Below are 17,546 nucleotides of genomic sequence, written 5' to 3'. Positions count from 1 at the left end.
AAGTGAAACTCAGATCTTACCTTGAGAAATGTCCCAGAGAACCCTTTCTTATCATGTTTATAACACTAACTGCTGATCAAATCAACATTTTAATGCTCCCCACACATTCATTTAGTTTGAAGCCTTATAGCAACCCAATAAGGTAATATTCCCAGTTTACATTTATAAGCAGTCATACTAAGTTGAGTTACACAAGATCACACACTCTTAAGTGGCAGAGTCAGAACTTGACCTCGAAATCACAACTACAATACAAACTTTTATTTAAATAAGGGGGAAAAAAAGCTATTGTACAAATATTACTCTTCAGGTGCAGCCTGTAGAGCCATGGCTATGGATGCTTAGGTTCAGAAGTACTTCTATAGATTCTTAGGTTTAGAGATGATACCATCTGGATATCTTTGCTTGAATCGGGCAACCACATCTGGGTCTAGTAGGTGGATCCCATCCAGTTGGTTTCCAAGGGTGATCCTGAAGCAAGGGGAAAGATGGGGCAAGCCAAAAATCCTGGAATTTAAAGGCTTAATACTGTTAAAAGATGTGTTCTTTTCATTAAGTCTGCCTATCATCTCAACAGGGATCTGAATATCTGTGCCAATTCTTTTATAAAGATAGTATATGGTACTAAGGCTGGTAAGAAATTGGGCAGATTCTGATGTTAAAAGAAGCTGGATCTGTACTAATTAAGGGTTAATGAAAGTGAAAGTGAAGTCGCTCAGTTGTGTCCGACTCTTTGTGACCCCATGGACTGTAGCCTACCAGGTTCCTCTATCCATGGGATTTCCCAGGAAAGAATACTGGAGTGGGTTGCCATTTCCTTCTCCAGGGGATTTTCCTTACCCAGGGATTGAACCCGGGTCTCCAGCATTGTGGGCAGACACTTTACCGTCTGAGCCACCAGGGAATCCCAAGGCCTGCATCACAAAGTTGCTGTTGCCGGTGACTATGGATGAGTGACATGCTAGCAGCGTGTCTTTTAAAGCTCTGCTTACAGGATGAAAGACTAAAATTGTTGACAGATTAAATAGGTTCTCAGTAACCACCAGGGGGCAGATTCAGTACATCCAGTAGAATAATGAAGAGCTTTAGGGGTGGAGACCTTAAGAGCAGTGTTTAAATCTTAACCTGTTGGTTTTCCAGTGAATGCTGGGCGCTTAAGAATCCTCTGAAGCCCATTTACAGACTAGTGGAATGTGAGGTGACGCTCTACTAACATATATTTGACCATAAGCAGTTGTGCCCTTGGGGGCTAGCATGTTCTCTGGTCTCCTTACCAGTTGGGTTGCACATTGTGTGGTCGTCCAAATAACTCAATCTTGCGAGTGCCAGGGGACAGTCTTTCAATCATGCCATAGATTTCATCTGGTTTATGACTAGTGGAACGAACCTAGGAAACAAAAGCTCTAGCTACTTTTAAGTGACCCAAGATCGCAATTCTAGCCCTTTCCACGTATGTTGATAATCCCAATGAGAAAACCTGGGATGAGAGTATACCTGACTAGAAGAGCTGACTTAACATGTGGCCCTCTGGGTGCCTGGGGAGAGCACATACCTCAGCTACGATCACATCACAGTCCAGGCCCTGGTTGAAGCCTTGGGGATTTCCTTTGACACCAACCTGCTCACCAGAGAACAGAATGATGAAAAATGTTTGAAAGTTTTATGAAACCCCAATATTTGAACTGTTTCTCAATAAGAAATCAAACAATTCCTATTTTTTGCTCCACCTAATGTATTGGGCCCCACTGCTGCTCACCAAGCAGTGTTCCTTCCCATGGTTCAACCAGTGACCTGTACGGCCTGTTCGAATGATGCGCTGCAGTTGATTTGTCTTCACCCAGATAATTTCATCTACCCGTTCATAACTGTGGGATATAAGGAAAAAAATCAGAACTTTAATCAGGGTTTCACAGTTTAAGGATGATACCATCTACTCTACAGAGGCAAGGAATCACAGAATACTCTGGAAGAAGGAAACCCTATCAACTACGTATTTCCCTCAGAAGAAAACAGTGATGGCTACTTACCCCCAGAGGTTCAGACATTCTCTGCCCAACTCCATGGCCCTGGAAAGAAATAAGGGTTAAACAGCTACTTCCATGCCAGTATTTTTTCTCCCTTCAAGATATATGTGTTGTTTTCAATAGACATTCGGTGAACATTTACATGCAAGACACCATTGGGGCAAGAGGATGGATCTAAGAATGAAAAGACAAAACACAGTATCTATTCTCAGTGGTCTTACCTTTCACAAGAAACAAATGTAGAATTAAACAGAATTCATGGTATCATTTGTGTTATAAACAGGCATCAGATCTCAGTAGGTAAGGAAGGCTGACTGAGTCATAAGTTTAATAGAGCTAGGAAAACCCAAGATTTTATCCCCACCCAGTACTCACTCTGTACTATATCTGCCCATACCTACGTATCTTTGAACTGCATTACCTGCCTGTGACCCAGAGGAAGAGAAAGCCATCATCCTGCAGTACTGGTATGTTGAGCCTGCGCATCTCATCATCTGTCAGGGTCCCATAGGGCAGCTCCATGTGAATATCCCAGGGTGGGTCAGCCATCACAACTGCAAACTTGCCCAAGATACTGACGTCCAGGTAGCGGATATCACAACAGATCCACTGCATGAGGTGGTATTTGGTCATCTTCCCTTCCTTCACTCTCCGATTCATGGCCCCAGTCCCTCTTTTTCCATTGGATTTTCCTGTTCCCTCATATGCTATCTATCCCGCTCCATTCCCAATCAGCAAGGGAGATTGCTGATTATGCCTTGCTTTCCTACATGTATGGCTGCTCTACGGAGATAAAGGTCCTTAAGTTGAGGTTAAATTTTCTGAGCAGACAGGTACCTGAGGTGGGAAGAGTCGATCTGCATTGGAGTCACCTCCAACACTCTGTGTAAGGGCAAGCTCTTGGCTTGGTGTATGGTCTTTGCTTCCAGGAGCCTCAGAATCCACGCAAGCATCAATTTCATAGTGAACATATTTGCAGGTATCCATATGGAAACATGTGTTAAGGAAAGAGCAGTCTCCTAATGACTCATCAGTGTGTTTATTGATGATCCGTCTGGGGAAATATTAAGGGACAGTTCAAATCAAGATGGTGTTCAAGGTAGATCCCCCAGTTCAAGTTCTAAATTGTTGCAAAATTTGCAGTCTTTCAGTGTCATCAGAGCTTCCTCTAAGTTTTCAAATAAGGAAAGCAGGTGATATTAAAATCTGTAATTTACACTAAAGAAATGTTTTTTTAATTCCTCTCTGAGCAAAAACTTAACTTCCTTATGACAGGAATAAAGCTCTGACCTAAGAGGCCAGGTTCTTGTTTCTCCTAAGACTATCCTTCTAGAGAACTTTAACTTTCACTGGAGATCAAAGACAGAGATATCCTGCTATTGCAAGAAAAGAGCAATTTTTTTTAATCTCACATCTTTTGGAGAATGCAGCCTATATTCCCTCCCATAGAACACTACTTCTGAAAGTGTACCTTCAAAATCTTGAATTCTTAGACAAATCATATTAAAAGCACTTAATAACAGTATTAAAGACAAACCCAATGAGTGGAAGGACTGTGCTTAAAAAATGACTGCTTCTAGGAGACTCAGCCAACCCTCTTCCCCCCAAAAGACCTGAAGTGCAGCTTTCGACAGGGCCGGTCAGCATCACTGGCTTTCATACACTCCTCCTTGGTTCCATAGTCACAGAACTCTTGAACTTGAGCCCGACCTCGTGAGCGAAACTTTTCAACAATGGATTGTTCCTTGGCTGTTGTAGTATTTAATAGCTCTAGGATCTCCTGACTAACCTGGGTGATAGAAGAAACCTCTGTCTGGAAAGGGTTCGTAGATAAAATTAGCCCTTAAACCACCTCTGCAAATTCTACTTGACATCAATGTCCTATGAGGGGTCAATAAACTACATTAATATGAGAAAACCCAGGAGAAGAGATTTTTCATGGATTTAGTCCTTTTTCACAAATCTGCACTTGGGATGAAATTAAAATATATGCAGACCAGTTCCTACAGCTAAACATTAAGTTAAGCTACCCTCCCCAGGAAAGCATTTCTTTCCAACCAAAACCACTTATATTTAATACATACTGAAGCAAGACATAGTGCTGATAAGCACTTTACTGTTTGGTTCAGAGCCTAGGCAACAATTCTACATGGTGGGTGGGTAGTGGGGACAGGTGGGAAGTGGTACTCTAGTTAGTCTCACAAATGAGAAGACTAAGGATCAAGAGAAGTTAATTGTTCAAATTTATACAGCTAGAAATAGAAAATGGCTAACTCACGTGGGTCTGAAATATTCTTCCAAACAGACCCAGTGAAAAAGATTCTCTAAATCAGAGTTCTCAGCATTTGGTGCACTGTTGATGTTTTTGGCCAGATAATTCTTTGTGGGTTATCGTACTAAGATTGTAGGATGCTTTGCAGAATCCCTTGCCTCTCTACCCACTAGGTGTCTGTAACACTCCTGTGTTATGACAACCAAAAACATCTTCAGACTTTGCAAAACATCCTCTGGAGGTTGGGATGGAGGGTAATATCATCCTCAGTTGAGAATCACTGTTCTAAACCCTCAATTCTAAGAACTGTTCTTTGCCCTAGGGGTATATTCTTCTCAACCAATGCTAAAATTCAAAGTAAAGTGTGAAAGCACTTCCATCTACCCCTACCTTCTTGCTCTGTTGTTCCTTAGTAGATTGTTGGTTAAGAAGGCTCTCTATCTCCAGATCAACATCTGAGGCAGCATGTTTTCTTGATTTCTTGGTTGGCTCCTTGGCTACTTCTGATGCTGAAGAGGCCAGACCAGAGGCCAAAGAGCTAGTAAAGGCAGCTGCTGTGGTGGAGTCCTGCTCTGCACGCCGCTTCTGCCCTGAAATAGTCCCTGCTACCTCCCCAGGGCCCTTCTTTTCTGCCACAGCACCCATCATAGCGGAGAGCTTGGAATGATCAGCATAGGTCACAAGAGTGGGGTGTGCATCATCTTGTAGGAGACTTCGCTTTACTTCGATCAACTCCTGAGCTGCAAACTTCTGTAGGAGGCTTTCTACCCCATCCTGAGTGGCAGGGGCATCTGGCTAAGGAAGGAAGGCAGGAGGGAAAGTGTTAAAATCCTGACCATGAACTGATGAAAAACAATGGCAGTTCCCAACCTTGTCTTATGTCATTACCGTGGAGATGGCAAGACGGATGGACACAGCATCAGTGGGCAATGTTAGTGACAGATCAGAGAGGTGGTGCAGCAACTTCTTCTCTAATTCAGGGTCTGTAGCTAGTTCAGGAACTGCTGAAGCTGTACTGGGCTTAGGGCCACCAGAAGTAGGTGCAGCAGGGACTGGGCTGTCGCTACGGAAGGTTGGAGACAGTGCTGCCTCTGGATTCCGAAGATCTAGGAGTGAAGAGACGTGAAGATGAAAAACAGTGACCACTGTCAATCTACATATTCTTCAGGGATTAAGACTTCCAGCACTTACAACACAGTCCTTTTATTTCATGCAGAAAATTCTCTGACCAGATTTAGCACTAGATGCCCTTTATTAAATCACACCCAAGCATTCACTGCTTTGCCAAGATAAATTTTATGGGATCTGCTTACCCTTTCTATGTTGGGTGAGAGGTATTTCCTAATTTCATTCCTTGCTCTGCTTCAAAGGACATAAATTAGCAGCTTGGTAGATTTAAATGTCCATACCACCTCCCTTCAGTCATGCTAAATGACAACTGATATAATCAACCTGAATTTATAAACCAGGAATATTTTCAACAACCTAAGTTATGATGAGATCTTTCTGAAGAACTGAGTTTGAGTTTTAATGAATTAAGACCACTGGACATCAGAGAGTATAAAAAATGACAGTGTTGGGGGTTATAACTCAAACACAAAAATGTTATAGAACTGCTGAAGCCCTGGTCACCAATGATAGTTACTGACTATATTCTTATAACCTACTCTAGTACTTCACAAACTGGGTAGCCATCATAACCTTAATAAGATTTAAGAAACTCAAATTAGGACAAAATATTACCTTTGTGAAAGCCTAATATCTCTGATTATTTATTTAAAATACAAGCAAAATATTAAACATTCAGGATCTATACTGGAATTCTGTTAAATACTATCTAAGTGGCCACTAGTTTCCGTTTAGAGATATTTTGGTTACTTAGAAATTTCCACTCTAATGGAACTGACTTCAAAAAAATTTAGCTCAGAATTCCAAGGAAAATGGAGTCGAACTATACCAAACACCTTACCGGAACAGTTACATTTTAGGAAAATAAGTTATGCCCTATGTGGAAAACAGACTCCACAATTTCATAGTAGCTGAAAACGTTAAATAACTGACAGAATTTTTTTCACCTTGCTCATGATGATTCTTTTATGTTGTGCTGAATCTCAGACTAGAACAAGTTCCTTGTTTTGTTTTGGCAAGGAGGTGGTGTACACATAGAAATCATGGAAGCACTTTGAAGGTCTGGATGGGAAGTCTGAGAGCAAGCGATCTAAGCTAAAGATAACGTGACAAATTTAAGTGACAATTACTATTCAGCTTATTTGGAAGACTACAGGCACAATTCTTACACTGAATAGGACTGAACTGGTAACTACTAAAGTTCCTTGCAACTGAGAGATTCTAATAAATCTGAGCTAAAAATACCCCAATTATAATTTACACTAGTTTCAAACTCTGAGCTTTTTAAAAAATCAGTCGAATTTAAAATTTCTTCAGAAGAAACCAAAAATTTCTTTCATTAAGTAACCTAACGTAGCACAATTAATGATGAACCTTATTATTCTAGCAGAAAAAATACAAAGTTTTAAAATTAGGATTTCAGGCATTACATGCACAGTTTTAAACATTATGTACTGACCATTTTAATTCATGATGTATGGTAAAGGAAGCAAATTATATAAGGTATTAAAGAGTTTGAGGGACTTCCATGATGCTCCAGCAGCTAAGACTCCATGCTAAAAATGCAGGGGGCCTGGGTTCAATCCTTGGTCAGGGAACTATATCTCACATGCTGCAACTAAGAGTTTGCATGCCACAACTAAAGATCCCACATATTACAACATGCCGCATGGAAGACAGAAAATACTAAGTGCCATAACTAAGACCCAGCAGCACAGTCAAATAAATAATTTGATAATAGAAAGAGCTGTGCAGTTTTGAAACTTGTAATATTTTAGATAAACTATATAAATTACCGATATCCCCCCTTTAATTTATATTTAAACGTTATTTGCCAGGCACCTATTAATATTCTTTTACCGTTAGTATGAGTTTTATTTTGTTAATAAAGACCTAAGCACCATAAAGACAATCTCTATTATGTCTTTTTTTAACCACTTAATTATGATTAGCATGTAAAAAGTTGTATATATTTAACACATACAACTCAGTGAGTTTGGAGGCAGTATACACTCATTAAATCATCACCACCATCAAGGCCAAAATCATATCTACCATTTCCCAAAAGTTTCTTTCTGCTGCCTTTATTATTATTTTTGTGTATCTGGTAAGACCACTTAACATAGGATCTACCCCCTTAGAAAATGTTAAGTATACAACACAGTACTGTTAACCATAAGCACTATACACTGTATAAGACATCTCCAGAACTTATTTATCTTGCATAACTGAGATTCTGTACCCTTTTACTATTACCTCTCCATTTTCCCCCTTCCCTAGGCCTTGGCAATCGCCACTTTACTTCTGTGACTTTGACTATTTTAGATTCCACATGTCAAGTAAAATCTGAGTGAGACCATACAGCATTTGCGTCTGACTTAGTTCACTTATAATGTCCTCCAGATCCACCCATGCTGTCACAAATGGCAGGATTTCCTCCTTCTTTTGGCTGTAAAATATCCCATTGCATGTATATTTCACGTTTTCTTTATCCACTTATCCATCAATGGATGTTTAGGTTGTTTCCATATCTTGGCTGTATGTGAACATAAGTAATGCTACAAAGAGCGTGTATGTGCAGGTATCTCTTTGAAATCCTTAGTTCAAATCCTTTGAATTCCTAAAAGTGAAACTGCTGGATCATATAGTAATTCTATTTTTTTACTTACTGTTTTCCATAGTGGCTATATCAATTTACATTCCCATTATCAGTGAATCAGGATTCCCTTTTCTTGCTAACACTTGTTCTCTTTTTTTTAATAACAAGTTTGAGGTGATATCTTATTATGGTTATGATTTGCATTCCCCTGATGATTAGTGATGTTGAACAAGTTTTCAAACACCTGTTGGTCATTTGCATGTCTTCTTTGGAGAAATTGGCATATTTTGTTTGTTTCTTGCCCATCTGACTTAAAGAAAATAAGTGTTGTCATTGTTTAAAGTAAACAGTAAGCATTTTCCATAATTTCTCACTCAGTGTTTCATTCTTGTTAATGTAATCTAACCCAAATTCTGTTCAGGAACATACTTACTCAATGTCACATTACTTTCCTTTTTGCCACAATGGTTCTTGAGATGCTTGGCTTAAATATGCAGTAATACCACATTATTTCCATGATAAACATTTTGTCGATTGAATTTATTTTAAATGAAGTCCAGAATCTAACAGTTCAAAGAATAAAGCAATCTACTTGACATTATTACATTTCCTATTATCATTTTTTTTTTAAATTAATTTATTTATTTATTTTTTTTTTTTTAATATTATTTTATTAGTTGGAGGCCAATCACTTTACAACATTTCAGTGGGTTTTGTCATACATTGACATGAATCAGCCATATAGTTACACGTATTCCCCATCCCGATCCCCCCTCCCACCTCCCTCCGCACCCGACTCCTCAGGGTCCTCCCAGTGCACCAGGCCCGAGCACCTGACTCATGTATCCCACCTGGGCTGGTGGTCCGTTTCACCATAGATAATATACATGCTGTTCTTTCAAAACATCCCACCCTCACGTTCTCCCCCAGAGTTCAAAAGTCTGTTCTGTACTTCTGTGTCTCTTTTTCTGTTTTGCATATAGGGTTATCGCCACCATCTATCTAAATTCCGTATATATGTGTTAGTATACTGTAATGTTCTTTATCTTTCTGGCTTACTTCACTCTGTATAATGGGCTCCAGTTTCATCCATCTCATTAGAACTGATTCAAATGAATTCTTTTTAACGGCTGAGTAATATTCCATGGTGTATATGTACCACAGCTTCCTTATCCATTCATCTGCTGATGGGCATCTGGGCCTATTATCATTTTTAAAATAACAATGTATAAATTTGGTTAGATGTTAATGCTGGTTAGATGTTAGGTTAGATGTTCATTTTCTACCAACTAAATAGTTTATCAAACTTTTCTTGCAAATGTTATCTGCTATTTCTAAAATATACTACATGTTTTTTCATGTAAACTTTCAACACCCTAACAGACATTATCTCAGTGAGGAAAAGTACTGACTTTGTTCCAGTGTTAATGTCATTAAGTTGAAAATGTATTTTTTATAATTAACCTACTGATACTACGAGACTGTAATATAAACATTTCTTCTTACAGTTTTTGCTTTCTCTGGTAACTAAATTTATATATTCTTTGAGTTATGTTTAAAGACTTTTTCTTACAGCAAGAACTCTATGATAAAGAACCACTTAAACATGTATTTTCAATCCCTAGAACTGGATACAAACTTTTTTTTCTTTTTGACAATTTAACCAATACTTGTTTTAATATAGTTCTGTGATTCTGGTTATAAACCTTTATGTTAGTAACACCTCTTGGGAGTATTCTTTTCATTACATTCAGGACATGGAGCTGAAAATACCTCTTTTAAGGTTACTGGGAGGAGGAGGTTCAGGTTTAATATTTTGAACAAAACTTAACAGCTGATTAACTGTTATTTATAGCCACTCTGAATTCCCTGAAGTCGAACACAAATTTGTGCGCAGATACACAAATTTGGGGGAAAGACTCCAACACTTTATCATTTTTAAAATGGGTTAAGAGCAGAAAATAATTAGGAATCCCTGAATTCCAACTCCTTCAGTATTCGTTCAGTTATTACTTCAGTACATTTATTGAGGACTTCCATTATGCTGGTAACTATGTTGACTCTCTGCTTCTAATCTAATGAAAAATGTAATATGCTGGGCTTGGCAAAGGAATACTTAATACTTGAGCTTTAAGAGCTCAGTTGAAGATAAAATACTAGCTTGAAGACATAAAAATATAGCCAGACTATGAACCTGCTGACCTCTAAAATATGTCAATATCTATATTCACATCTTCACACATGTAAATCCATGGCTGATTCATGTCAATGTATGGCAAAAACCACTACAATATTGTAAAGTAATTAGCCTTCAACTAATAAAAATAAATGAAAAAAAAAATCTATATTCACATCTTCAATTCCATGGATGAAATACATTGAGTAGTTCAGATATTTACTATGTGCCAAGCTGTGCTATACAGTAGAAGTAAGAAATAGACTTAAGGAACTAGATCTGATAGACAGAGAGCCTGATGAACTATGGACGGAGGTTTGTGACACTGCACAGGAGACAGGGATCAAGACCATCCCCAAGGAAAAGAAATGCAAAAAGGCAAAATGGTTGTCTGAGGAGGCCTTACAAATAGCTGTGAAAATAAGAGAAGTGAAAAGCAAAGGAGAAAAGGAAAGATATTTCCATTTGAAAGCAGAGTTCCAAAAAATAGCCAGGAAAGATAAGAAAGCTTTCCTCAGCAATCAGTGCAAAGAAATAGAGGAAAATAACAGAATGGGAAAGACTAGAGATCTCTTCAAGAAAATTAGAGATACCAAGGGAACATTTCATGCAAAGATGGGTTTGATCAAGGACAGAAATGGTATAGACCTAACAGAAACAGAAGATATTAAGAAGAGGTGGCAAGAATACACAGAAGAACTGTACAAAAAAGATCTTCATGACCCAGATAATCACGATGGTGTGATCACTCACCTAGAGCCAGACATCCTGGAATGTGAAGTCAAGTAGGCATTAGAAAGCATCACTACGGACAAAGCTAGTGGAGGTGATGGAGTTCCAGTTGAGCTATTTCAAATCCTGAAAGATGATGTTGTGAAAGTGCTGCACTCAATATGCCAGCAAATTGGGAAAACTCAGCAGTGGTCATAGGACTGGAAAAGGTCAGTTTTCATTCCAATCCCAAAGAAAGGCAATCCCAAAGAATGCTCAAACTACCGCACAATTGCACTCATCTCACACACTTAATAAAGTAATACTCAAAATTCTTCAAGCCAGGCTTCAGCAATACGTGAACCATGAACTTCCAGATGTTCAAGCTGGTTTTAGAAAAGGCAGAGGAACCAGAGATCAAATTGCCAATATCCGCTGGATCATTGAAAAAGCAAGAGTTCCAGAAAAACATCTATTTCTGCTTTATTGACTACGCCAGAGCCTTCGACTGTGTGGATCACAATAAACTGTGGAAAATTCTGAAAGAGATGGGAATACCAGACCACCTGACCTGCCTCTTGAGAAACCTGTATGCAGGTCAGGAAGCAACAGTTAGAACTGGACATGTAACAACAGACTGGTTCCAAATAGGAAAAGGACTATGTCAAGGCTGTATATTGTCACCCTGCTTATTTAACTTATATGCAGAGTACATCATGAGAAACGCTGGGCTGGAAGAAGCACAAGCTGGAATCAAGATGGCCGGGAGAAATATCAATAACCTCAGATATGCAGATGACACCACCCTTATGGCAGAGTGAAGAGGAACTAAAAAGCCTCTTGATGAAAGTGAAAGAGGAGAGTGAAAAAGTTGACTTAAAGCTCAACATTCAGAAAACTAAGATCATGGCATCTGGTCCCATCACCTCATAGGAAATAGATGGGGAGACAGCGGAAACAGTGTCAGACTTCATTTTTTGGGCTCCAAAATCACTGCAGATGGTGACTGCAGCTATGAAATTAAAAGATGCTTACTCCTTGGAAGGAAAGTTATGACCAACCTAGATAGCATATTAAAAAGCAGAGACATTACTTTGCCAAAAAGCAGAGATATTACTTTGCCAACAAAGGTCCGTCTGGTCAAGGCTATGATTTTTCCAGTGGTCATGTATGGATGTGAGAGTTGAACTGTGAAGAAAGCTGAGCGCCGAAAAATTGATGCTTTTGAACTGTGGTGTTGGAGAAGACTCTTGAGAGTCCCTTGGACTGCAAGGAGATCCAACCAGTCCATCCTAAAGGAGATCAGTCCTGGGTGTTCATTGGAAGGACTGATGCTGAAGCTGAAACTCCAGTACTTTGGCCACCTGATGTGAAGAGTTGACTCATTGGAAAAGACCCTGATGTTTGGAGGGATTGGGGGCAGGAGGAGAAGGGGGCAACAGAGGATGAGATGGCTGGATGGCATCACCGACTCGATGGGCATGAGTTTGAGTAAACTCTGGGAGTTGGTGATGGACAGGGAGACCTGGCATGCTGCGATTCATGGGGTCACAAAGGGTCGGACACGACTGAGCGACTGAACTGACTGACTGACTGACTGACTGAAGCTGCACCAAGTTTATTTTGTTTCAATTAATGAAATAAACATTTATTGAAAGTAATAATCCTCATTTCAAAAATCTACTTTATTCTATGGAAAACAAGTGTGGCAGTTCCTAAGAAAATTGAAAATAGAATTAGCATATGCTCCAGCAATTCCACTTCTGTTATATGTCCAAAAAAGTTGAAAACAGAATCTTGAAGAGATAACCTGTACACCCATGTTCACAGCATCATTATTCACAACAGCCAAAATGTGGAAGCAAGCCTCAAGTATCCACCAATGGATAAATGGATAAAGAAAATGTGGTATATACATACAATGGAATATTACGCGGCTTTAAAAAGAAAGGAAATTATGACACGTGCTACAACATGGATGAACCTTGAGGATGTGCTAAAGGACATCAGCCAAATACTTCATGATTCCATTTTCACAAGGTATCTAGAGTAGTCAAACTCACAGAAACAGTAGAATGGTGGTTGCCAGGGACTGGGATGAAGGGAGAATAGTGAGTTTCAGTTTTGCAAGACAAAAGAATTTTGGAGATTGGTTGCATAACGATGTGAATATACATCACACTATCAACTATACATTTTTAAATGGTTAGATGGTATTTTATGGTATGTGTACTTTTGCCAGTTTTTTTTTTTTTAAGTTATACCTTAAAATGTCAAGCTAACAAAGGTCTCCCAGTGATTCTTTGTTCATAATATTTTGCATTTATTAATAACATGGATACATTTTAGTTTATTTTAAATATCCTTGTCTTTTAATATTGAGCTCAGCAGTAAATAATTAAGTATCAGATTTCAGTAACCCTATAAGAATATAGATGTGGTAAGAACATTTTTATTTCCTGTGAGAAAAGAACTGAACGACCTGAATTTTCATGTAGCCTTTGGTTATATCTTACATGACAAACTGGTTAAGAGAGTGTTTCATGATATTTTCCTAAGAATCCTAACCCTTATGGAAATATGTTCTTTGGAAAAACCAAAATAATTGAATGGAAGAACAGTGAGGCTGGCTGACTTAATTTGTGTGTTTCATCTCTACCTATCCCCTAAAGACCAAATAGGTCCATCAAAGCTCTGGGCTAGAAGGTAATATATGTTTAATCACAAACTCAAAAGTAATTTTACAGGAGTCTTAATTGTATCATGAAGTGGCTATACTAAAATCTTAACCAAAAATCAAGAATGTTTACATTCAAGGGAAAATAGATCTTGCTTTCAAAATTATTAAACATGCTTAGCAAGGACCCTGATGAAGTATCCAGACTCTAGTGGTTGGATTTGCATACAGCACAAAGTTTGGTCAATACCAAAGTGTGGTTAACACCATGGAAAAGTGAAGCGGAATTTCTATTAATTAATCCTTGATAATATGACTTGCACTTCTTCCTTTACTTACTCTGCCCTCTTACCGTCTCTTTAATTATCTAAGTCCTATATAGCCACTGAGACCAAATTCCAAGTGTCAGCTCTTCCATGATGCCTTCACTGACTAGACTGACTCTTGTTAGTTCTACCTTCACTGTGCTCATTGTGGAATTAACTCATTTGGCATTTTACATATATCATCGTGTATTTCTGACTTTTCCTTTATTCCCAACTAAATTTTAAACTCCTTGAGGGCAGGGACACTGTGTAATTTTTGTCTAACTAGACTCATGTAGATACTCGATGGATGTCCACTTATGGTGTAAGAGTCCTGCCACGGCATCTTTTAGTTTCAAGGACCAGAATACAAGTGCATGGACCTAATATACTTCAACACAAGATGTAGAAATGGACTCGAGTATACTGATAAACAGTTCAAGCTGCCACAAGAGTGGTACATATTATCCTTGCAGATCTTTAATTGATTTGCCTTAGATAATTCAGGGCTTCTGTAGGGGATGTGGTATGGGTAGACAATCTTTTGAGGTTCCTTCAAGTTTTAAGACTGTGACACGGGTCAATAGAAGAGGAGAAAAAGTTTTAAAACAAATGTTTTCAGATTCCTGCTCGGTGTGTCAACGGCTAAGCCAATGCCACTTCCTCTACTCATTTAGCAACATCGAGGGCCAACTCTGTGAGGGCCACTGAACTGGGCACTGTGGATATAAAGTTTCAGTACTTGTTCTCACGGTGCCCAGAGTTGCAAAGAAATGACCAATACAAAGCAATTGCTATAACCAAGGGAAGAACAAAGGGCCATGGGAGTTAACCATAAAAAGGGACTTGCTGCTTCAAGGGATAGGGGCTGAAAGGCCTAGCAAACCGGACGCTCTCGTAGAGTTAAGAAGAGTCAACGAGATGGGGGGTCGCGGAGATGGGAAGGGAGCTTCCGACCTGGGAAAGAGAACTGGAGGAACCAGAGCCGAGGGTGAGAAGAAGCCGCTACTACCTGCAGGAAGATGAAGCATCTGTGCTGCTGAGGGGGAAGAGAACCGGAACAAATGTATGAAGCGTTAAAGAAACACACGTTTGAGGAAAGGCACCAACTCGGGAGCTTTTTTTCTTCACGGTTCCCTCAGACCTCCCTAGCTAAGCATCGGCCCCAACAACCCCGCGCCTCACCCAAGTGCCCCGAGTCCTGCTTCCGCCTCCGCTGCAGCCTCTCCCGCAGTGAGTCCAGCTGCTTTTTGTGGGCCTGGATAGAGCTCCACGTGTCCGACATTTCAGTCTCGTGGCCCGGCCACGTCTCCAACTAGGCACGGCGGACTAGCGCTTCCCAGCTCTGGCTCCAAGAAATTGCCTCTCACGCGGACACCACAAGGCTAGCCGGAAAGAGATCCCGGCAGATACTACGGAGGGAAAGTCACTTCCGGTTTCGCTCTCCCTTTGAAGCTGAAATGAGAGCCACCATAAGTGTTGGCAGAGTGGCGGATATGTTTTTTACAGGAGCTCTTTCGCGCTTCCGGGTGCGCTGAGGCTCTGGTTGCCGTGTTGGTGTCTGGCAAAGGTGCCATGTTGCTTAAGCCGCGCATGCGGCCATATTGAATATTAGGCAATGAGTCCCGAGTGCGTTAAGGCGGCGCTCTAGGGCAGCGTGTGTAATCTCGATTTTTGAAATGAAGGATCACTATTCCTTTTGAACAGTTTGATATTAACATACCTTTGCCACTAAAGGTGTAAGTTCATGTTTCCGTGCACTTGTTTACAGAAATATACCACTACGCATGCTTGTTTGAGGGAAGAGGACTGATGGAACAGATGCTATAAAGAGATTACAAATACATATTCTCACTCTTCTTATACCAAATCTACAAGTATCATGTGTAATATGTTAAAGTAGAATCTAAAGGGAACTTTCAGGTGGTCCAGTGGTTAGGAGTTCGCACTTTCACTGCCCAGTACCCTGTTCTATCTCTGGTGGGGGAGTTTAAGATCCCACAAGTTGGGGAAGGTAGGGGCTGGGGTGGGTTAAATTAATAAATAAAAGTAAGATCGACTCCTCAGAGGGGGTACTAAGGGACTCCTGAGGTTCTGGTTGTGCTGCGTTTCTTACTGTGGGCATGAACACGTTGTTTAAGAAAATCACTGGAGCCAGTTTGGTATGTGAACTTCTCTGTATAGTAAACTTAAAAACTTTTTTTTTTTAATGGGATCCTCTGAATGGAAGTATTTGGGAACCATTGACTTATCAACTCTATGCTGCTGCTGCAGCTGCTGCTAAGTCACGTCAGTCGTGTCCGACTCTGTGTGACCCCACAGACGTCAGCCCACCAGGCTCCTCCATCCCTGGGATTCTCTAGGCAAGAATACTGGAGTGGGTTGCCATTTCCTCCTCCAATGCGTGAAAGTGAAAAGTGAAAGTGAAGTCGTGTCCTACTCCTTGTGACACCATGGACTGTAGCCCACCAGGCTTCTCCGTCCATGGGAGTTCCCAGGCAAGAGTACTGGAGTGGGCTGCCATTAACTCTATACGGAATGCCAAACACTGCCGGAAAGAACAACTTCAGAAGGCATGGCCCCTGTTTTCAGAGTCTCTGGTCTGGTAAAGGAGCCAAAACCCACCCGCTTTACTGATATTGAACCATCTTTGCAAGATGAGGCAGCACGAACATAGGCTTAAAAAGCAAACGTGACTGCAAAGAAGGGAGGACACTACAAGCCCAGATGATCCAAGATGGCATTGGAAAGAAGGTGACATCAAGGTTCAGGCTTGAAATGACAGCTAGAACTTAAGTAGGTGAAGTATAAGAAAGAATTCCAGACTAAGAACATGATAAAAGCAAAGGTCTAGACTCGATGTAGGAAAGCATGGTGTATGCCATGTTGATTCAGATTAATTTTGCTAGAACATAGAAATTTATATTTGGAAATTTGGGAGAATATTTGTTTCCATATTTGAAGTTAAAGTGAAAAAGGTACATGTTACCTTGCAATTTATTCAGAATACAACAGGGGACATTTTAAGATTTGTGTATAGGGAATATTTTAGGGGAGCTGATATTTTGGTTGAATTGAGATGGGAAAAAATGTTTAGAGATGGGGAAATGATTAGTAGACTATTGTAACAGTTTCACCATAGAATCTTTAAGTCAGAAGCCATCTATGGATAGTAATGAAAAGGAAGGGATGAAAATGAAGAGGGACTATTAAGAAGAAAGATGTACGTATATTGCAATGTGGCAGTTTCATTCATTTATTCAGCAAATATTTACTGAGTGACCACTATGTGCTAGGTACTGTGCAGATTTAGCAGTGATCAAAATATTCATTTCCATCTCATTTTCTGAATTTAATTTACTTTGTGTTCCTTTATATATAAGCATTGAAATGCAGGACACGGAAATGAATATGGGCTCATATGAGCATCTCTGACCATTTGATTTTTAGGGTTATACTTAATTAAAAGCAAAAATGAAATTTCCATGACAGCCACAGTTAAGAATTGGCCTTCCAGGTGCTGTATAAAAAAAAAAAAAAAAAAAAAAAAAGAATTGGCCTTCCAATGCAGGGGACACAGGTTTGATCCCTGGTCATTGAACTAAGATCCCACATACTGTGGGCAACCAAACCCACGTGTGGCAACTACAGAGC

At 39.8% G+C, this 17,546-nt stretch overlaps 1 protein-coding gene across 1 annotated transcript; it reads right to left on the bottom strand.

The window, feature by feature from the left end:
* Positions 1-246: 246 nt before the first annotated feature.
* On the bottom strand, positions 247-15,283 carry METTL3 (methyltransferase 3, N6-adenosine-methyltransferase complex catalytic subunit). Its single transcript, XM_065941438.1, has 11 exons — positions 15,078-15,283; positions 5,185-5,402; positions 4,687-5,091; positions 3,638-3,813; positions 2,862-3,078; positions 2,446-2,633; positions 2,028-2,066; positions 1,757-1,865; positions 1,553-1,618; positions 1,275-1,387; positions 247-471 (listed from the first exon to the last, which is right to left on the bottom strand). Exons 1-11 carry the CDS (start codon positions 15,175-15,177, stop codon positions 360-362), a joined length of 1,743 nt encoding a protein of 580 aa, XP_065797510.1. The 5' UTR covers positions 15,178-15,283; the 3' UTR covers positions 247-359.
* Between the last annotated feature and the right edge of the window lie 2,263 nt (positions 15,284-17,546).

The sequence above is a fragment of the Muntiacus reevesi genome, chromosome 7, assembly GCF_963930625.1.
Source record: "Muntiacus reevesi chromosome 7, mMunRee1.1, whole genome shotgun sequence".
Lineage (NCBI taxonomy): Eukaryota > Metazoa > Chordata > Mammalia > Artiodactyla > Cervidae > Muntiacus > Muntiacus reevesi.
Note: the sequence above shows the minus strand (reverse complement) of the source record. Positions and strands in the feature narration are given on the sequence as shown.

What these genes read in the sequence shown, in the direction of transcription:
- METTL3 (XM_065941438.1), bottom strand. Translation starts at nt 15,177, where the DNA reads ATGTCGGACACGTGGAGCTCTATCCAGGCCCACAAAAAGCAGCTGGAC. An exon ending in TGTCGAAAGCTGCACTTCAG is followed by an intron (nt 3,079 to 3,637) that starts GTCTTTTGGGGG and finishes ATATTTCCCCAG; the next exon opens with ACGGATCATCAATAAACACA. An exon ending in CACAATGTGCAACCCAACTG is followed by an intron (nt 472 to 1,274) that starts GTAAGGAGACCA and finishes CCCTTGCTTCAG; the next exon opens with GATCACCCTTGGAAACCAAC.